The 22,559-nt window shown below is 45.9% G+C and overlaps 1 protein-coding gene across 1 annotated transcript; it reads right to left on the bottom strand.

The window, feature by feature from the left end:
- Window positions 1-5,958: 5,958 nt before the first annotated feature.
- F2R (coagulation factor II thrombin receptor) lies at window positions 5,959-22,450 on the bottom strand. Its single transcript, XM_055342263.1, has 2 exons — window positions 22,242-22,450; window positions 5,959-9,111 (listed from the first exon to the last, which is right to left on the bottom strand). Exons 1-2 carry the CDS (start codon window positions 22,330-22,332, stop codon window positions 7,916-7,918), a joined length of 1,287 nt encoding a protein of 428 aa, XP_055198238.1. The 5' UTR covers window positions 22,333-22,450; the 3' UTR covers window positions 5,959-7,915.
- Window positions 22,451-22,559: the final 109 nt, after the last annotated feature.

The following is a 22,559-nucleotide window of genomic DNA, read 5'->3' as shown; positions in this document are numbered from 1 at the left end:
AGACATTTTGTCAAATTGCTTTCCTAAAGCATGCCTACCAGCTTTCTCTTACTCTCGTTGTTTTTTCAATTTTTTTAAAAAAGACATCTATTTATTTGAGAGAGAGCAAGCAAGCACGCAGGGGTGGGGGTCAGGAGGAAGCAGACTGAAAGGGAGAGAAAGTCTCAAGGAGACTCTGGGCTAAGTGAGGAGCCAGACGTGGGGCTCGCTCTCACAACCCTGAGATCACGACCTGAGCTGAAACTAAGAATCCCATGCTTAACTGACTGGGCCACCCAGACACCCTGTATTTGCTGGTTTTTATATTTTCTTTCTTGCCTTCCTTCTGTAGGAACCTGCTTATAGCCATCCTAGAAAAAAACAAAAACCCGTTGCTAATTAGGCAGGAGCCAGGGCCAGCTTGTGTTAAATTGCAGATAAATGATTATTGCCAAGATACAACATTTTTTCATATAGTTCTTCTTCTTCTTCTTTTTTTAAAGATTTTATTTATTTATTCATGAGAGACCCAGAGAGAGAGAGAGGCAGAGACACAGGCAGAGGGAGGAGCAGGCTCCATGCAGGGAGCCCGACGCGGGACTCGATCCCGTGTCTCCGGGATCACGCCCTGCGCCGAAGGCGGCACTGTACCGCTGGGCCACCCGCGCTGCCCTCATATAGTCCTTCTTTAACTATTTAGTAGTTTTTTCATCCTTGTAAAAGGGCTTCCAGGATAAAGAATTTGCCCCAGAATTTATGGTACATGCATGTGCTGCAAATGCAGATTCCTAGAATCAACCCAACACTGTTTTCTCGCAGGCACGGTGGAGTCATGCATCCCTTTCAGGGTGACCCGTGGGCTGACTCATTTGCCTTAGGGTTTCCATAGCCGCTCATCCCTGCACCACCAAGGCTGAAGCTCCTGGTGCTGATGAGTATCCCCAGGATGTCCCTGAAGTCACAATTCTTTGGCCAGACCCAGAAACAAGAAACAGCTGTGCTTTCTGGTAACCAGGCCCTGCTGCTATCTGCTGGGCATTATCTGTACAAACAGGGGTCGGGAGCCGCCACTCTAAATCCCCAGCCTCCTGTGAATTAGTTCTATGTATGAGATTAGAACCTTTTAAGCTATCTCTCCCCCTGGAAAAGAACCCAAGAGTGGGGGGGAAAATACAGCAAGATAGATATCACCTAAAACAAACCTGATTAAGCACCTAAGTTACATTAAAAATTGCCCCAATTTTACCACAATTAAAACTAATGCCTCAGAAAATGATTTTAAGGATATGAGAATTGAATTTTTTTGAGTGCTTGGACCTTAAACGTGGCCACTTTTGTCCCAGGGCCATCTCTTAGGGCCCTGGCACTCCAAGTGTGGTCTGAGGAACCGCCATGTCAACATCCATGTCAACATCACCTGGCAACTGGTTAGACATGCAGACCCCACCCCGTGTCGACTGTAGTTAGGAAGATCCCCGGATAATTTGAATGCATGTTAAATTTGAGAAGCATTTTTTTTTTCAGTGTAAGCTCTATGCTCAATGTGGGGTTTGAACTCATGACTCTGAGATCAAGAGTCACATGCTCTACGACTGAGCCAGCCAGGCGCCCCAAGAAGCACTCCTTAAAGCAGTGCTGTGAACTCTGGCTTACGCGTTAGACTCTCCAAGGGAGCCTGAAAACAACATGTCCAGGCCCCACCCCAAAGATTCTGACTCATAGTGGTTGAGACTGGGGACTGGACACTGGAAATGTTTAGCAGATCTACAGTGACTCTGTGTGTAGCCAGGGATGAGAACTGACCTAAAGTTCCCGAAACTTCCTTCTAACAAGGCAGAGTTGCTATAAGATCTGAGGTCTTCAAATTCCATGCTTCTTAATGAAGTATTCTATATTATGATTGAATCTAAAACCTGGTTAACTCCCGGAAGACAGGAATACATTAAAAAATATTTTTTAACATCATGTAGACTAGTTTAAGAGCAATTATATATCTTGGGATAAGAAACAAAACAACTAAAACACACAGAACAATTTAGGTCTTTTTTTTTTTTTTTTTCCCCATAAGTAAGCCCAGGCTCACTGTGGTATTTGAACTCAAGACCCTGAGATCAAGAGTCTCTACCAGTTGAGCCAGCCAGTTCATCCCAGGGTCTTATTTTTTTTTTTTTTAAGATTTATTTATATTTGAGAGAGAGAGAGAACGCGCATAAGAGAGCACGAGTACAGGGAGGCTGAGAGAGAGGGAATTCTCTAGCAGCATGATTCCTTAATCCTGACCTGAGCTAAAATCAAGAGTTGGACACCTAACCAACTGAGCCTCCCAGGCACACCCCAGGGTCTTATACACTTTTTTTTTTTTTAAGAATTTATTTATTGAGACATAGGCAGAGGGACAAGCAGGCTCCCCCTGGGGAGCCTGATGCAGGACTCGAACTGAGGACCCCAGGATCATGACCTGAGCCGAAGGCAGAGGCTCAACCACTGAGCCACCCAGGCGCCCCGGGTCTTCTTAAATGCATCAGAGTATTGGCTATCCCACCCTCCATCATGTTCTCACTTCCCTGCATGGGTCACGCAGCAGCATGCTAAAAAGTCCCAATACTGTGGTCATTAAAATGAGCAAAATAGGCCTACTGGCCCTGCTACCACCTGATGTCTTCAGGCTATAAATGCAGCTTTCCAAGCTGATCTCCACAGGGCCTCCTGAGTCATTTCCTGAAGTGATGAGCATACAGCCAGCTGGCTAAAAGCTACTGTTATCTGAATCCCAAGATGCTGTTGAATCTGACCTCTGGTTTTCTGTTTCCAGAAGACCAGCATGCAGTCAACAGTCCACACGATAAGAAGTGTGGAGGCTGACGTTCACTTTAGTGAGGCTGCTGGGGGGAGTTCACAGTAGCTGGCTGTAAAACAGGACTCCCACAATGCTTGCCAACTTTGAAGCCACTGGACCTGCTTGAATCGGTTGCTCTTGCTTCAAGGTACTGATCCTTTCAGCTGTGAGGCTGCCAGAAACTCAGTGTGGTGGCTGGAGCCAAGTGTTTACCCTTAGAACTGCTTTTTAATTATGACTGATTTCTACATCTCCTGGAAGGCAATAAAGTTGGGAAATCTTGCCTAAGAGCAGGACAAGGCTGAGGACACCTTAATGCACTGAAAAATTATTGAGGACCCTAAAGATTTTTCATTTATGTAGATTATATGCAGTGGTGTGCTGGAGTCAGCTTGTATCAGAATTCAATATTCAGGAATTTTGTTCTTTTTTTAAAAAATATTTTATTTATTTATTCATGAGAAACACAGAGAGAGAGGCAGAGACACAGGCAAGGGAGAAGCAGGCTCCCTGCGGGGACCCTGATGTGGGACTCGATCTCGGGACCTTGGGATCACATCCTGCACCGAAGGTAGACGCTCAAGTACTGAGCTACCAGGCACCCCTCAATATTCAGGAATTTCTCAAGCCAACTGTTGGAACCATTGAAAACTTGTAATTGGCAGACAAGAAGGGTATTTACACTATGGAAATTGGCAAATGCTATGTATTGGGGCTCTTTCTTTTTTCTGGAGATCAACAGCAAACCACACCGATTGTATCCACCAACATTTACCATATTAGACATTAAAATGGAGAACTTTAGAAAATATTTTTCACTTAATAAATCTATGACATGTTAACAGAAATACTATATTCTTTTCACAAAAAAATTTTCTTCCCCAAATAATGATTCCTTGAGGACAGTTGCACTGTTTTCTGTCTTTGCACATTTCTTTAATGGCTGGCTTTGATGGAAGATGGTCAGATTTTCGTGTCTCCTCCTGCGTTCCCTCTGTTGTGATATCCCGTCATGCAGTCACTGGAAAACTCAACCGCATGGTCATGAAAGAATCGGACCGAGGAAAAGCAAATGACACAGTAGTGCTTTAAGAGAGCTGTGATGCCGTACATCTTCCAGAAAGGCCTCAAAGACTCAGAATCCCTGCACTGGAGCATTTCTTCTTTGTTCACACTGCGGCCTGCTTAACCACTTCCTTCACCAGGCACAACTAGGCTTATCCTGAGCTCAGTTACTCTCCACACATACCTCTGGTCTAGTAATTTTGAAAGGAAGAGCCACACGGTGATGCCATTTCTGCCTGGAAATCACTGTTGTGGCTATTTTCCCCTTCATTTTTACTAAGTCACCTTGAAGATTAGTTTCTGGTGGAGCGTCCAGGCCTCACACACTTAAAAACCTCGTTCAAAGGGCAGCCCCGGTGGCGCAGCAGTTTGGCACTGCCTGCACCCAGGATCGAGTCCCACATTGGGCTCCCTGAATGGAACCTGTGTCTCCCTCTCCCTCTGCCTGTGTCTCTGCCTCTCTCTCTGTGTCTATGAATAAATAAATAAAATCTTAAAAAAAAAAAAACAACTTTGTTCATAAACACCACTTAACTTTGTCCACTTGCTCTTAGGGCTTAAAACTTCCTGAAGGATATGCCAATTTTTCTCCATTTCTTACATTTATAAGAATAACCTAAAATTTTCCACATTTGTATTCAATAGCCAAATATCCTATTTCCTTAAAAATCCTATTTTTGATGTGGTAGGAAAAGACAAACTATTGTGTGTTAAGAAAATTCAAGTGTGTGCGTGTAGTTTTACAATTTTACTTATTTTACTTATTTATTTGGCAGCCACCTCGGCGCCCCTCAAGTGTGTGTGTTTAACTTCAAACATATTTTGAAAAATGACAGTAAAAGGGTTAAAGGTCACTTTCTGGTTAGGGCAGGGGTCCCATTTCTGGTGGCCACTGGTGGGGCCTATTTCAATATATCCAGGCCTGAAACATTTACCGAGTGCCCAGGCCTCAGAAACTTAAGCTTGTATATTAACTTAAAAATTCTGTTGACCGAATAATTCTTCAGCTGAAAAAATTTTCTTGTTGATTATGGATATAGAAATATGTTTATTAGGGGATCCCTGGGTGGCGCAGCGGTTTAGCGCCTGCCTTTGGCCCAGGGCCTGATCCTGGAGACCCGGGATCGAATCCCACGTCGGGCTCCCGGTGCATGGAGCCTGCTTCTCCCTCTGCCTGTGTCTCTGCCTCTCTCTCTCTGTCTCTCTGTGTGATTATCATAAATAAATAAAAATTAAAAAAAAAAGAAATATGTTTATTAGAATGTTTCTTACTGGGACGCCCGGGTGGCTTAGTGGTTGATAGCCCGCCTTCAGCCCAGGGCGTGACCCTGGGTCCCTGGATCGTACATGGGCTCCCAGCTTGGAGCCTGCTTCTCCCTCTGCCTGTGTCTCATGAATAAATAAATAACATCTTAAAAAAAAGTGTTTCTTACTGATCTTCAACTCTCAGAGGTGCTTATCATTCTGTGTTTAATTCCCTCCCCTGCCCCTGTCTTTGCCCCAGGGAGCACTAGATGGTAAGGGCTGTCCCTCGAAGGGCAGTCCTTGGGGTTTCATCATAGCCTCCTGGCTCGAACAGGTAATTTTTCTCTCTTCCTTAGGAAAGAAACGTGGTCTGTTCCTGATGCCTACAGCCCAGGAATCTGAACATATTCTCAATGACACAACTTTCAATTTTCTTAAGAATGTATAAAAAAAAGCACAGAAAGCTTGTCACCCAACTCCTTTGTTTTTCCAGCTCTATTCCCAAGAAGCAGACCTTCACGGACTAAGTCACCAGGTTCCCTTGACCTCTGAGTTTGGGTTAAGACCAAGAGCAAGACCAGGACACACCAGTGAGAGGTCAGAGGGTTGAAGCACAGGTTGGAGTAACCCCTCATCTACCCCTTCAGGGCTGGGGTGATAACGGCCCCCCAGATTGCCAATCCTTGCTGTGCTTCAGCAGCCACCACTGGCTCCACAGATGTCCCTGTGGGCATCTCCGTGCATTGCCTCTTCATGAAACACCTTCAGCTAAACCCTAAGACTTGGCCTTCCTGCCCGCAGCCCTGATAGATAGTCTATTTATTCCAAACAGATACCAAGCAAACTTTCATGTTTATTAATATAGGTTACATACATATTTTAAAAAGAGATAACATAAAAACAATGACATACTATAAGTACAGACTGATAACAGAGTAACGATAGTCATATTAGGTCAGAGGTATTTTAAAATTTCAGATTGAATAAACAAATCTCCACTGAGTTGGGTAAGATACAGTAACTAAATTAATAAAATCAATGCTAAAAAAAATAAAGTCATTGCTAACTTCTACTTACATTATGTTATTCTATTTAATTATTCCATGGCATTTGGAAATTGTTTGCTCTTTTAAATAGGTTAAACATCTGCCTTGCAACTTTTCATTTTTGTTTAAAAGGCCAACACTGCTTCATTAGGAAAAGATTACATATTTCAACTTAATTTTTAAATTATTTTCTGTACTTAATACTAATCATGGGGTTAAAAAATGCCTTTAAAATCATCTCACTAACTCTTAAAAAAAGTGAATGGAAAATGTAGAATAATTTTCCTATATTTCAAAGTCTGTTTCATTTTCTTCTGCTCTGTCTCATCAAAATGGCATCATTGATTATTCTACAAAAATCTGATTAAATTTATTGAAAGCATTTATAAATAAATCATGTCCAATTAATGCAGACCGGAGGACTTGTTTTTAAGAATATGCTTCCTGTGTTGTGTTATGTTTTCATCTCAAGTTATAACCACAGGAAATAATAATCCAAACGTTCAGTGTTCTTCAACTGACAATCTTTGCTTGTATGAAACGTGTACGGTGACATCTAGCTAAAACAACTCTACAGAAGGACATGTTTTATTTATTATACACATACCACACTCTGTATTGGTCTAATTTGTTTTCCTTGTGGGCAGGTCTCCATTTTACCCAACTCTATATGCCCAGCACCCATCATTGCGCCCGGAGCACAGAATGTGTGTTCATGTTGGCTCTGTGAGTGTTTCCATCTGAGAGTGGTCCTGGTGGGATAACTGCTGGAAGCGAAGGTGCCTTCTTTCTCTGCTCTTAAAATGGGCAGGAAAGTCGTTTATATTATCTCCTGGGATAGCACAACCTACTTTGCCAATTTCTAATACACAAGACAGTTCATAGCCACCCCTGGAGGGAACGTCAGGAGGAGAGCGCAGTGTGGTGGTCCCAGTGCTGAACTCTGGCAGGCTCAGCTGGGGGGTTCCTGGCCAGCCCATGCCTGAAACGGCCCTGCTTTGCATCTACTGCGTGGAGACCTCCACCTGGGGGCAGATTACTTTGAAAGCCAACCTAGCGTGGACCTACGCTCATTCTTGGTTTACATACACAGAGTGCAAAATATCAAACATGCCACCCATATCATTTGTTTTCATAATTTAAAGAATTCAAACCTTGATATGTTTAAAATGAAGCACAGAACTTCCTCTACACACAGATAGTACTACTAAGTCTTATCCCTTAATAAGTTAAACTTTGCTGTCGAGCAGTTGCAAGATACACTTATTTGCAAAAGCTCTGTAAGTCCGAACCATAGGGTCCCTCCCTATAGATGAACATCTTCAGATGTTCTGGGCTAAACTCCAGCAACCTAAACATCTCTTTCCTTATCTCTGGTGGAAAAAAGAGAGGGTTTCAAGTGTCTATTCTATACTGCATTACAAATGATGTAAGTATGTGTGCACACACCTATCCACATCCACGCATATGTATGTAGTAAGTCTCCTAAATGCATGAGAAGAGGACATTCCGTTATTATCGTGGCACTGGCGATACTCTCTCGCAATGACACTGTTTTCTATTCTTGTTATCTTTTCCTGTAACTAACAAATACACACGATTAACGGCTCTCACGAGAAAGAAGCATGTGAATCATATATTTGTTGTTTTTGATCGTAAATACCTTTTTGGCAGGGACTGATACAATCCTCAGGCTGCTCACTATTTTAACGTTTTCTTTTTAACTCACCAGCAGTCCCCTTTCCTAAGTTAAAAGCTTTTTGTATATGCTGTTATTCAGGTTACTAGAGCAGGTGTCCATCTTACTTGCCATCAGCTGACCACTGCTGTTGTAACTGCTGGGATCGGAACCCTCCTTGCAGCATAAGATGCCGTAGAGGTGCTTCTGGCACTCGGAAGAAGCATAGTAGTAAATCAAGGGATCGAGGCAACAGCTTATGCTGCTGACACAGACACACAGGAGGTAGGCAAAGTAGGCAGCCTCTGTCACGGAATCTTGAGAGAGGAATGAGTAATGCAGAATCAGGAGGACGTTTGTGGGTCCGAAGCAAATGATGAAAATGCAGAAGACAGCGAGGGACAAGAACAAAGCCCGGGATTTCTTGCTCCGGTTGGCAACCGTGGAGGAGCTCAGACATCGGATGATGGACACGTAACAGACGGTGGAAATGATCAGGGGCACAAAAAAGAAGACAGCAGAGAAGGATGAGAAGTAATACGCATAATAGCCTTCGAGCAGGGTTTCATTGAGCACGTCATGGCAGGTGGTTATGTTGAGCCCCGGCACCTGGGTGGTCTGCTCCTTGAGGAGCAGAGGCACCACCCCCGCGATGGCCATGGCCCAGATGGCCAGACAAGTGAAGGACGCCCTTCCCAGGGTACGCCAGGAGAGGGACTGGATGGGGTACACGACGGCCAAGAACCGGTCAACGCTGATGACCGTCATGAGCATGATGGAGGCGTACATGTTACAGTAGAAGGCGGCGGTGACAAAGCGACACAGTTCAGAACCAAATTTCCAATCACTGCCAGAAAAGTAATAGCTGATCTTGAAGGGGAGCACTGACGCGAAGAGCACATCTGCCGCGGCCAGATGTAACATGTACACCACAGCGGGCTTCTTGATCTTCATCTTCCAGATAAACACGAGGATGGCCATGATATTCAGAGGAAGGCTTACTGCAAACACACCAGTGTAGACAGAGGGGATAAAGAGTGTCAGCCAGGAGCTGGTCAGATATCCCGAGGCATCCTCCGAGATAGACACAGGGGGCAGTTTTTGAAGAGGACGGCTTTTATTGATGGAGCTTAATCTGACTTCAGGGAACTCGCTTTCATTTTTCTCCTCATCATCCTCCAGTGGGAATGGTTCAAATCCATCATTGGTATTCTTGAGAAAAAATGACCGGGGATCCACAGTAGCATTGGTTGCTTTTGATACTTAAAAAAAAGGGGGGGGGGGAACAATTAAAAAGGCAAAAAGACAAACAGAATACATTTTACTTTTATTTTTTGTGCTCTTACTAGGAGAGTGGGTAGGTAAAGAGCAAGTAATGCACAAATGGATTGCAGACCTTACCAGGGAATTGGCTAACTCAAAATACTGTACAGCATTTTTTTTTGCTGGCACAAACACTTAATACCCTGCTCCTCAGAAGGACAGAGACAAATGCACCCTGAAGACATCAGGAAAGGCTCAGTGCCTTACATGAAGGGAAATGAAGGGAAAAAAAGCAGTGACTTCTTTTCCATACTAGCCACCATCTCTAAACAAATCCCTCCCAGGCTCTAGACTTTGCTTTCCTTCATAGGCCTTCACGTGTATATTTTCACCATTTAGTTTGCAGACATCCCTAGAAACCCACTGTTCCTGATGCAAACATCTGACAGAAACGGGAGGACTTCTTAGGTTTTGGGGCTTGAGGCAAATTCAGAGAAAGACCAAAGGCTCTAATTTCCATGGCCACTGTCCATGTGACAGTAGTTTTCCTGTACTACCTTTAGTTTGTTTACACAGTAGGATGTCCCAAATCTCTCGTCACATTTGGACCCAGCAACAGCTCCTCGGGTTATCCCCTAATACAACTGCAAGGTGCACACCACTCTACTCATCTTCCTGTCTCCTTCCTGAGCAGGTCCATGGATAGCAGATGTTCTAGGCCGGTGGCCTTCCTTAGCTCAGTTCCAGGATGCTACACGCACCAAGGCAGATGCCAGGCCAATGAGGCTTTCCTGGGTGTCAACCAGAAGTCAGAATAAAGGCTCAATTGCAAACTTCCTCCTTTTATCATCCTCTTCCACCAAAGGCATCCATTTAAAATGTTCATCAGAGAAAGGCAACACTTAGCTGCTGTAACTCAACCAGCTTTTCCTTCTGAGGAGCTTTTGCTAAAGTTCTGCGATTGAAGAGAGTTGGGCAAAGAGCTGGCGGGTCCTGCGACGCTGAGGACCAGGGAGAGGAAGCACAGAAGGGTGAAGCCTCCGTCACCGGGAGTGTCCACCACAAGCTCTGGACATGCAGGTCACTTAGAAGTGACGTCAGAGGATTTAAAATCTGGCTAGAAATTGCTCAAGTACAGTGGATTTTCAAACCTTTGGTCTTACTTTTCATTGGTGGACCCTTTGTGCAAACAAAAGTTTACACAGAGAGGAATAATGCCGTAAAAGACAGAGATCTAGTTCTGGAATGGCTCTGTAGGGTCACTGGAACCAACCACCCCTTAGATAGAAATGAAAAACCCTTAACTCTTTTCCTCCCCCGAATCAATGACCTGAAGGCACTTAGGTTCCTAAGGTGCTGCTGGGTAGAGGAGGAATGAATCTTGAAAGAAAGGATGGCACCTGGTGACATTCTTGTTTTCTTGACTTTCATAGTTAGCTTGAGAGAAGGCCAAAGCCACAAAGGATGACTAAAAGTAGATAGAAAGCCCACAGTTTCCGGCCTGAAGAACCAGAGGGCAGAGTTCAGGGCAACTGTAGTCACTGGAAAGTGAGGAGAGGAATAAAGTTAGAGAAGGGAGCCAGCTCTAAATTCCAATGTGAATTTGCCCCAGGCTCTGGCTGACTCTGGAACCATGCACCGCTAAGGGATGACCCAAAGCAGCTCTGCTAAAGACAGAAGAAGCAAAGTGATATTTTGCTCAAGATGGTGAATGTGCAGTTTGAGTCCGACCAAATTAATTGCCTGCTAAAGCTAAAAACCAAAATCTTTTGGAGAAATAAAACAAAATCCTGAGTCTTTACAGTATGGCAATGTCCGAGGTACAATCTCAAATCATTTGATACCCAAAGAAACACAAATTAGAAAACAAACTGAGGGTTGCTGGAGGGGAGGGGAGTGGGGGAATGGGGTAACTGGGTGATGGTCATTAAGGAGGGCAGGTGATGTGATGAGCACTGGGTGTTATATAACTCATAAATTGTTGAATACTACATCTGAGACTAGTGATGTACTACTATATGTTGGCTAACTGAATTTCTTTTTTCTTTTTCTTTTTGGCTAAATGAATTTAAATAATAATAATAATAATAATGCCGGAAAATTATGACTTAGTCTCAAGAAAAAAATGATAAGCAGTGGAAACCAATCTTAAGATGATGGCCCAGATGTTGGATTTAGCAAATAAGGATTTTAAAGGATGTGTTGCAATGAAGTAAAGGGAAATATCTATTGAAATGGAAAAAAAAAAAAACTATCAGCAAAGAAACCAACCAATGGAAATTCTAGAACTAGAAAGTAACATACAATAAAATGGCATCTATTTCCAAAATAAGGAGCAAAGCTAGAGTCGAACAGGACCTGGTGGTGAAAGGTGGAAATGAGACTCTCTTAGCAAGGTCATGGCTGAGGCCCTGAGGGTGAAGGGGTGGCCTGGCAGGAGATCTGTCACAGGGAAGGCCAAGTGTCTCCAGTGATGAGCTTCTGAGAAAATAGATAGGTCTAAATTGTTCCTCCAGGGTAAGAAACCATTCCTATTAATCTCTGAATCTCCAGTGCCCTGCACATGGTAAGAGTTCCTTAAATTGGCTTTTATTACTTTTTAAAAAACATTATATTTATTTGAGAGAGAGAGAGAGAGAGAGAGAGCACCAGTGATGGTGGGGGCAGGGAATAGGGAGAAGCAGACTCCCCGCTGAGCTGGGAACCCTACACGGGGCTCGATCCCAGGACCCTGAGATCATGACCTGTGCCAAAGGCAGACACCCAACCAACCGAGCTGCCCAGGTGCCCTGTAAGCTGGCTTTTAGTCACAGATTTGCATTCTAACATTGGCTCTGCCAGAAGTCACTTAATGCCCTGAACTCCGTCTCAGAATCCTTGAAGTGGGATTCCAGCACCTGTCTGACCTACAAATCTGGCATCCAGGTGGATCCCTTGTGAAATAGGGCATGTGCTTCCTTTGTAAACTCTACAAATTGATCAATGGAGGAAATGAATATTATTCTTCTCCTTTCACTTCAGTGCAACTTGTTTTTAGATTCAATTATTTGCTTACTCTCATTTATTTTAAATTAAAATGGAATCTGTGCTCCTCCTTCCCTCCTGTTCAGCAATGTTTAGTTTTTCAGTATGATGAGGAACATGAACAGGTTGCAAAGTAGAGAACCCAGCATTCCAGAGCTGTATATCCAATTTCAAATTGACAGCCATTTCCAGAAGGATACCTGTCTTCCTTTGTGATGCGTCTTACTCTGAGTGCATCCTGACCCACTGGCATGGAGGCCCCTGTGGGATGGGGGGCTGTCTCTGGGCCATAATGAGTGTGTGGGGAGCTGAAAGAAAAGAATGAATGGGTTCTGGCATTTTAATACCACAAAGGTCAGTGTCCTATAAATGCTGACCCAGAAGAACCTGAAGGTCACACAGTTTTCCTCTGCAGTTTGGACCCTGGCTAGATGAAGGATTTCTGTCACTGGTGGAGGGAAAGGGGCATACACACAGGTGTGCCGAAACAGGTAGGAATCCAGGCATTACCTGGAGGAACGATACAGTTTGAAAACTACTCAACACTCATACCTAAGCCTCTTAGATACTATCACTTCGTTTGAAAATAAAACTGTCAATGGATTTTACTCTCCATTTAGTACCTTGGCATTAAGTATTTGTCTTAAAAAATGTCTTCCTGGGGCACCTGGGTGGTGCAGTGATGGAGCGTCTGCCTTCAGCTCACGTCATGATCCTGGGGTCCTGCGAGCGAGTCCCATATCCGGCTCCCTGGAGGGAGCCTGCTTCTCCCTCTGCCTCTGTCTCTGTGTCTCTCATGAACAGATAAATAAAATATTTTTAAAAAATGTCTTCCCTGGCTAGGCCTTTTTAGACAGCAGTGTTTATAACAGAAACATTATACCCACTGAAACAGGAAATTTTATAGGATGCAACCCAGGAAGAATGCATAATCCCTCGATTAAATATCATTACCTTAGGTAATGCCTATAGGTTTGCTCCTATAGGTTTGATATTTTGGCTCTTATGGAATTAAAAAATGTCAGCCAAAAAATTAAAAAAACAAAATTTAACTATCTACCAGGATCAAAGAAATAAACAAAACCAATTCCAAGTAACCAGACATACCCCCTTAGGCTGCCATTCAAGTTTAAGTATATCCCATTTCCTCCCATCCTGGCACAGCTCACAGGTCAAGGAGAAAGAGCTGTCACCGAACCAAAAGCTCAAAAGCTCTTGTAATTCATCAGCGGTTTTGTTGTTAAGCTATGGTTTCACATACAAAAAAAAAAAAAAAAAAAAGCAGCTCAGGTCCTACTATCAATTCTCATGCTTCTTGCAAAGTTTCTCTCAATTTAGGTTTCTCTTAAATGGTTCTAGAGTAGTTTTGTGATCCAGTATAGCACACAGCTAAATGGTTCAAGATGGACTCTCTAACTGGAGAATTTTAAAAACTAGAAAGTCAGGCAATGCTTCTCCTATCTTTGATGAGATCTGGCCTGGCAGCTGAGTGGTGACTAGATGCGTTATCAAAATCTCATGCGATCCTGGGATTTATTTCATGCCAGTCCCCCGAGGCACCAGCCTTGGTTCTGACTCAGGGCTCTCCCCTACAAGGCTTACAAATTAAAGCAGAAGCTCCAGGACCTAGCCCACATTCCCACACAGAGCAGAACAGCTGTTCCCTGCACTTCTCCACAAGTGAATCAACACTACAGGCTACAGAGAAATAAGGAAGAGGATGATGGAAAATTAGTAGAAACCTATGAATTCCATCAAATGGAAAACAGCAGTATTATTGCAATATTCCACCGTGTCAAAAGCAAATGCACACCATTTTCTAATGCAAAGAACCAGTGTTTCCAGAAAGAAATGGCGGGTTCCAGATCCAGGGTAGGAAACCTGTAAGATGAGCTTTGAACATCTTTAAAGAATACTGGGGTCGGGTCAGAAAGACTCTGGAGTCAATCTGAAAGGTGTCCCAATGCCAAGGTGCAACAATTGATCACCAAAATAATAATGACAAAAGTGAATTAAAACATCTGAAACCTGCCACATATCTTAAGATCTATGAATTCATAATGATACTGAAAGGAAAATGATGCATCATTTCTGATCACCTTTGGAGGAGATTAGGGGGCCTGGTATGAAAACTGGTATATAAAAGCAAGATTGAAACATTTATCCTGCCTTTTCTGTATAAAATATATTTCAGGGAAATAGAACAGTCAGTCAGCGGCAGAAAGTTCTTCTTTATAAAATAATTCCAGCTCATAAACACAGAAACAATAACAGATTTAGGAAAGCATCATTTGGAAGCTCTTGGCTAAATAATGGACTGAGTCTGATCCCCAGTGGTCACTAAAACCACTAGGTGAAGAGGGATGGAAAATTTCATAACAGCTGGAGCAAGTGGACAATGCCTGAGTCCACTGAGTAAGCAATCTTAAGTTTACAAAAAACAGAGACAATCCTGAGATGCATCAGGAAGTACATGGCACCACTGCTGACTCGGCCTTGCAAAAAACCAAACCTACATGTGAACAGGCCTCCCGATGTACCTACCATGTGACCAAAAACACAAGGACAGATGGGCATGCTACAGGCCTTAAGTGAACATCCCTAGTGACGCAGCTGGCTGGATCCGGTGTGTGGGGGAGTCTCTACAGCAAATGACCCAGTTCCTTTGAGAAATAAACAGCCATGAGAAAGGAGGAGACAGGAAACAGTAACAGATGAAAAGAAATTTCAGAGACATATCAACCAGATGTAATGGTTGGTTTAACAAGGATCCTGATTTTAATAAAACAATTGTAAAAAGGCATTTATGAGACAGCAAAATTTGAATGCTGACTGAACAGAGTGCCCAATGTTAAGAAATTGGTATTCATTTTTTAGGTGAGACAATGGTATTATAGTTATTTATTTATTTATTTAAAAAACATTTTACTCATTCATTTGACAGAGAGAGAGAGAGAGAGAGAGAGAGAGAGAGCACACACAAGCAGGGAGAGTGGCAGAGACAGCCTCTATAGTTATATATTTAAAAAAGAGTTCTTGGGGCACCTGGGTGACACAGTCAGTTAAATGTCCAACCTCGGCTTGTGTCATGATCTTAGGGTCCTGGGATGGAGCTCTGTGTAGGGTTTTACACTGAGTGGGGAATCTGCTTGTTCCTCTCCCTCTGCTCCTCCCCCTACTCATGCTCTCAATCTCTTTTTTTTTTTTAGATTTTATTTATTTATTCACAGAGAGAGAGAGGCAGAGACACAGGCAGAAGGAGAAGCAGGTTCCATGCAGGGAGCCCGATGTGGGACTCGATCCTGGGACTGCAGGATCACACCCTGGGCCAAAGGCAGGCGCTTAACCACTAAGCCACCCAGGCATCCCTCATGCTCTCTCTCAAATAAATAAAATCTTAAAAAAAAAAAAAAAAAAAGAGTTCTTATCTCTGAGGATATATATCAATGTGTTTATGGATGAAATGATACATATGTCTGGGATTTGCCTTAAAATTGTCCATTTGGGAGTGAAGAAAAGTGAGGTATAGATAAAACAAGATATGGGGAGTAATTATACAGTTCACTTTTATGTATGTTTGAAAATTTTCATAATACAAGGTAAAAAAAACCCAAATACTATATGCACATTTACTTGCTACTAAAAACTAAGGACAAAGGTTTTTGCTTTTGTTTTTCTATTGTCTCAGACTTGATAGGAAAAAAGTTTTTCAGTGTTTGCATGAACAGTTTTTGTTTCTTTGTTTTTGTTTGTTTGTTTTTTGGGAGAGAGAGAGAAAGATATAGCCAGCAGGAAGAGGAGCAGAGAGGGAGAAAGAGAGAACCTCACGCAGGCTCCAGGCTCTATGCAGAGCCAGACTCAAGGCTTGATCTCAAGCCCTGAGATTGTGACCTGAGCCAAAATCAAGAGTCGACGCCTAACCGACTGAGCCACCCAGGTGCTCCGTGAATACAGTTTTACATTTAATAAATTCATGTGATACCAGCTCCTCAAAGCCTTTTCTGGAATATGGAGGAATTGTTATGAAAAACACTTAACATTTGTTGAACACCTACTATGTGCTACATACTTCATACCATACTTCTTGTAACTCTAATGTTTCTTTTTCTTTTCTTTTCTTTTCTTTTTTTTAAGATTTTATTTATTTATTCATGACAGGCAGAGAGACAGGCAGAGGGAGAAGCAGGCTCCTCTCAGGGAGCCCGATGCGGGACTCCATCCCGGGGATCCAGGGTCACGACCTGAGCCGAAGGCAGACGCTCAACCACTGAGCCACCCAGGCGCCCTGTAACTCTAACATTTCTACAAGATAAGCATTATAATCCATTTTATGGCCAACATGCAGAGGCACAGACAAGCTAAATAACTAATCCAGAGTCACAGAATTAGTAAGTGGAGGGGGGCCAGGATTTGAACCTAGATTTTCTTGGCTCCAAAGCTCATACCCTTTGAACCACATCACATTACTCTGTTTCTTTAAAAAGACTTGAGATGCATGGCCTACTCCTGAAACAGTACAACTGTTTTCCTCTAATTCGTCTAGTCCTTGTAACTGCAGGTAGTACAGGACTACGTGAACGTCTAACTTAAGTTGATGATGCCCATGGCTATTGCTTGGGAATTCAGGGTCCTGCTGTCCTTGGCTGCACACCAGTCACATGCTGACAACCTAGTCCTCACACACACATCAGCTGTAGTAGGGAGATATTCAAGGACAAAACAGAAAAATCTTTAAAACCGTTCAAAATGGGGCAGAAACGAGCAGTAAGTGAACAAAAGTTTCTGCTATGGGAGAACCAGAATTAAAGGTAGGAGAAGGTAAATCCTGACTCCAGGGTTAAGAAAAGGTGGCCTAGCATGGGAGGCTGTTCCCCTCCTACCTGCATCCCGGAGCAGGGGTGGTCCGGAGGCCCTGGGGAGCCAGCCTGGGGCAGCTGGGAGCAGGGGCCTGGGGAGCGTAGGGTCAAGACAAGCGAGAAATGGAGGCGCTGGTGCCCTCAGCTGGAACAGGGGCGGGAGGGTGGCCAAGGAGCCTGCAGGCCCGGCCTGGAGCCTCGGGGGGGGGGGGGGGTGGCCCAACGTGTGGGTAGGACGCTAGCGGGCCACGCGGGAGCTATCCTGACCCCCGGCTTTTCCCAGTCTTGCAGCCTGTTTTGCACCAGAAGTCACAGGCCCTGAGCTCCGCGTCCTGGGGCTGTTGCTCTTAGAAACAAAAAGCTAAAATGAAAACTAGTTCACGATAAAGGATGTTAATAATGATCAGCGATTCCTCCCAGTACCAAGCTGTCTCTGTCCCTAACCCCGCCCGCGTCCTACGTGGTCTGTAAATCTGAACTCAAACAAAGAAGATCCTGGTTGTGAGAAAAACTATCGCAAATGGCACTTCCTGGAAGGCAAGCTCTTCTTGTAAAGCGAAAAGGCGGAGTCAATTCCGCTAACGTGGGACAGCTTGCTGCGTCTGCTACACTAGGTTTTAAGTGATGGTAGAGACTTGATATGGTTATGACATCAACTTACAGGGTTTAACAAGCTTTTTTAAAAGATTTGTTCATGAGACACACACAGAGAGAGAGAGAGAGAGAGAGAGAGAGAAAGAGAGGCAGAGACACAGGCAGAGGGAGAAGCAGGCTCAGGCTCAGTGCCCGTCACCCAGTCACTCCCACCCCCCACCCACCTCCCCTTGGGTAGATTGTTTTGAACATAAAAAGTGCCTAAAGGACTAAGTCCTCCTCCATGACAGAACTTCTTTGGATGCCCTGGGACGAGGAGGAAGGCTGTGACTTCAGGGCTTTCTGCAAAACCCACACAAGGTCAGCGTGGAAGAGTGTTTGGAGGAAGTGGAAGCTCCTACCCAGAAAAAACAATCTGGGCGTAGAGAGAGAGCTCTTGCCCTGACAGTTTCAGGCTCAGGCAAGAGAGGGCAAAAGGCGGAATGAAAGAAATCTCAAACCAGAAAAACAGATGGAAAACTCTGAATGTTGAAACTGTGGAGCCCCCCAATAACCAGCATTAGGTAAAAAATAAGCCTATGCTGTGGTTCAATAATGACTCTTCCAGAGTGTTTTTCGAAGCATTCATAGCACAGGGGGCGGCCCGGCCCGCACTCCTGAAAACTCTGAAAGAGGAGTCCTCAAGCACCCAAGGGCATGTCTCATACGCAGGCTGCCTGCGGATGCAGAGGAGGTAAGCTCACACAGGTCAACAAAGCAAATCTGTGGTTGTCAGAGACTGCGGATCAAGTGCTTAAGGGGTACAGGGCTTGTTTTGGGGTGATGGAAATATTTTGGAATTAGACAGAGGTGGTGATTACACAATATTGTAAGTGCATCAAACTGTACACTTTACGATGGTTCATTTAATACTATGTAAGTTTTACACCATCTTAAAAATATAGGAAAGGAAGGAGTTCTGAGGGAAAAGAGGGATGTCTCAACAGAGGAGAGGAGGGGACTCCCCTGTCCTGTGGAACTCCACTCAGCCCAACACCCCCCCGCCCCCCCCAGTTCCAGTGTGTGAGGATGACAAGGACAGAGGTTAATGCCTGAGGGAGGGGAAGGGGTAGAAAGCACAGGGGGACAAAGACAGGCCAGAAGCCTTTTGGAAGAGGAGCAACTTCAGAGCTGCTGAGAAAGTACAAGTTAGGGTTCGTAGCACACAGATCCACTCAGAATGAAGGGCAGAGAGATGCTGAATTAGAAAGATGGAGAGAGGGATCCCTGGGTGGCGCAGCGGTTTGGCGCCTGCCTTTGGCCCAGGGCGCGATCCTGGAGACCCGGGATCGAATCCCACGTCAGGCTCCCGGTGCATGGAGCCTGCTTCTCCCTCTGCCTGTGTCTCTGCCTCTCTCTCTCTCTCTGTGACTATCCTAAGTAAAAAAAAAAAAAAAAAAAAAAAAAAAAAAAAAAGATGGAGAGAGGGGAGGAAAGGCATCCAGCAGAGAGGCTTGAGGTATTCCTGAGAAAGGGCCCCCTTGCCTCAAAACACTCTCTCACACAAAGGAAGGGCGGACCAATTTAAGGAGGAACCTACTATCTTCATTTGTCCTACAGAAGTAAAGTCAAAGGCACCAGGGAATGAAAAAAATGAAAGAATGAGGGAGGGAGAGAGAAGAAATTCATTCAGATAGATACCAGAGTAGAGATGTACTTCTTGCTGTGTCATATGCAATTTGGCTTTGGGCTTTATACAGGTTTCTGGTCTGCTTAGGGCCCAATCATTGTCCTGTTTTGTGTCTTTTGTTTAGGCTTAAGACCACAGTCTCAGTAATAGCCAATTAATTAGCATATTCATGAGGAGGGATCCATTTATAGCCTGCCTTATCCTGTGTTTGCAAAAGTAAATGGCAGGGTACAACCCAAGCATCAATGTTCACTGATCACCTCCATGTGCTAGGCCTGGGCTACAGATCAATGGGGTGCAGACTTTGCCCTCTAGGGGTTCTGGGGAGCACGGGAGAGTTACTCTTCTCTACTGCTGGGGGTCTGGATGGTTTCCTCTCTATCGAGGTGGATAGAGAAACCCTGTAATGAGGAAAGACAGGCCTATGGTCAAACAGGAGTTCCACTTCTTGCCAGACTTGTGACTTAACCATTTGAGACTGTTTACTTACGTGTAAAATGGGGATACCACATACTCAAAAGATTGAGAGGAATAAACAAGACAGTATATGTAAAATACCTAAAAAGGATGCTGATGTAGTAGGTGCTTGATATAGAGTGGCTGGGATTTTATTTATTTATTCATGAGAGACAGAGAGAGAGGCAGAGACACAGGCAGAGGGAGAATCAGGCTCCATGCGGGAAGCCCGATGCGGGACTTGATCCCGGGACCCCAGGATCCCAACCTGAGCCAAAGGCCAATGCTCAACCACTGAGCCACCCAGGTGTCCTAGAGTGGCTGTTTTTATTTAAATGTGAACATGTGGAGGGTAAGGGAGGGCATTTTGGCCAGAGGGCATGGCAGGGGGCAGAGGCCAGAGAAAGCCTAGCTCCCGGGAGGAGGGACTGGAGGGTAGGGCTGGGTGGAACATGGGTAATCTCACAGGTTACATAACAGAGGCGGCTGCATAGAGGCTCCGGACCCATCCTGCAAGGGGAGGGGCACCTCCTTCTATGCTGAGTAAATGGGCTTGAGCCTGTGGGCAGCCGTGCAGCACGTGGCTTCTCCCAGCCAATCCCCTCTGCCACAGTATCAGCGATTCTTGAACCCTTCCATCCTTCGTGCAGATCCTTATAAAATTGATAAGCGTCACCTCTTGGATGCTGGGCCTCTTTGATCTCACTTAAATTACCCAAGAGAAAGGGAAGTAAATTGGGTAATGAACTTACGAATTTCTCAATAAACATTTGCCGAGCAGACCCTGGTTCTAGACTTCCTGGGCATAAACGGAAGCCTATAATCTTGGCCGGGGAGATGAGATACCCACATAGTGACAGTGCAGCAAATGCCAAAACGAGCGGGTACAAAAGGCCCAGAGCTTCAGGAAAGCTGAAACTGGTGGGCAGGGCCAGCCCAGAGGGCTTTCCAGGGCCTGGGGTTTTAGTCTTCCTCCCATCACGTAAAGCTGCTGAGGGCAGATACCCTTTTTAGAACTGCCGGTGGGTCGTGATAAGACAAAGCAGACCTATTTTTAGTTGATCTTATGAGTGATTTCAACTCTGGAGACACTTATTTCTTGCACACAGGGCCCCCTCCTCCATCTGGAGCTTTGCTATACTGTCTCTGAGCCCTGGTTTCAGGGGGATGCCCACCAGCCTTAGCAGTGTCTTCTGAGAGGGGGAGACTCTCAGGTGATCCAAGCACAAATGCCTCGGGGCCCAGGGCCTGCCCCCGAAGAGGACTCAGCTCCGGCTCTTTTTCTTCTCTCACCCTCCTTTCTTCTTTCCCTCCCAAAGTGGTTCCAGAATCCAGTGTAGATAAGCTAGCCAATCTCTGTTGGGTTATCTGTCTACGCTAGCATGTCCAGCTTAGCGTGCCCCTTCTCAGTTCACAAGCAAGAAAGCCGAGCACAAACACTGTGGACTTCACCGTACCCCCCACAGGCGCCAAGGTCTTGGGGGCCACTTGAGGAAGGGTGACTTCAGAGGATTTGTGCCGGTATAAACTTATTCCTGACCTCACCATCCAAATCTCATACAACAATTTGTATTCTCAAGAGCTTGTTCCCAAATAAAAGTACAAAGTCACATCACAGAGCACATAACACCGTACAGTTCCCAGGATTCTGCAGGCGTCTTCAGACACCAGGAGACCATGCGGATGTTCTCCGCAGCCCCCGGGGCTGCTGCAGAGCCGGCTCCTGCGTGGAGCTTGTGCTTTGCCCAAAAGCACCAGAGCAGAACTCAGTCTGATGGAGAGAAAACTCTACCTTTGTCACCTTTTATTCTTAATGCAACTACTCTAGTTCCAGTGTGAAAACGGCATAAAGGACACAATCTGTCACCCATAAGAAAAAGTACTATCACTATAAAGACACTGAAAAGTTTTTTCCCTTGGGTTCTGTTAAAAACCAGTTACCTGTTAAAAACAACTTTTTTTTACCAGTTAAAATGCCCTTTACCAGTTAAAAACAACAACTGTCCTGCTTTTTTTTGGGGGGGGGTGGGGGTTGGAAAACACATGTACTTGGTCAGGTAGCCAGACCCTTGGAGACACGCAGTGGGTGGGACTCGTGTCGTGGGTGGGCAGCCCCCCTGGCAGCGGCCCGAAGGGCGGCAGTGAGACCCCGGAGCCGCCCCTGGGGACGCCCCCGGCCTCGGCGCGCTCGGGAGGTCGGGGCTGCTGCGGGCTCCCGTCCCGGCCTCCCCGCGCCCCGGCTGCCGCCGCCGGTGCGCTTTGCTCTCCCCACGTGTAAAACGTGCAAGAAAAGCCATTTTCCAACAAAAGAAAACTTTATCGGGGGCGCCTCTCCGCTGTGTATTGAACGCGCCAGGAGCGGCGGAGCGGCGTGGACCGCGGACTCCCCCGGGCGGTCCTGGCACGAGGGCCCGGAGGCGCAGGGCCGCGCGGCCGCGGAGCAAGGGCGCCCGGGACGGCAGCTCCCGCGCGGGGCTCCTGCGGCCCAGGCAGGGCGCCCCCCGCCCCCCCCGCGGGGCCCGGCTCTCACCCGGCTGGCGGCCGCGGACGCGCGCGGACAGCAGGGGGCCGCACAGACCGAGTCCCGCGGCGACCAGCAGCAGCAGCCTCCCCGGCCCCATTGTCCCGGCGTCGGCGCCCCTCGGCTCGGCTGCGCGCCCTCCCTGCGGCCGCGGGCTCCGGCTGCCGCACACTGCGGGCCGCGGGGCGCTCCACGCGGGGCCGGGAACGCTCGGCGGGCGGCGGGCGGCGACTCTGCGGGCGGCCGGGCGGCGGCGGCTCCCCGAGGACGCGGGCGGCGGGGCGGGGCGCGGGGGCGGGGGCGGGGGCGGGGGCGGGGCGCGCGGAG

This window comes from Nyctereutes procyonoides, unplaced genomic scaffold (genome assembly GCF_905146905.1).
Source record: "Nyctereutes procyonoides isolate TBG_1078 unplaced genomic scaffold, NYPRO_anot_genome, whole genome shotgun sequence".
Classification (NCBI taxonomy): Eukaryota; Metazoa; Chordata; class Mammalia; order Carnivora; family Canidae; genus Nyctereutes; species Nyctereutes procyonoides.
Note: the sequence above shows the minus strand (reverse complement) of the source record. Positions and strands in the feature narration are given on the sequence as shown.

Coding starts and splice junctions, on each gene's coding strand:
- F2R (XM_055342263.1), bottom strand. CDS start 22,332: ATGGGGCCGGGGAGGCTGCTGCTGCTGGTCGCCGCGGGACTCGGTCTG. Junction 9,112..22,241: donor CGTCCGCGGCCGCCAGCCGG/GTGAGAGCCGGG, acceptor CTTTTTTTTAAG/TATCAAAAGCAACCAATGCT.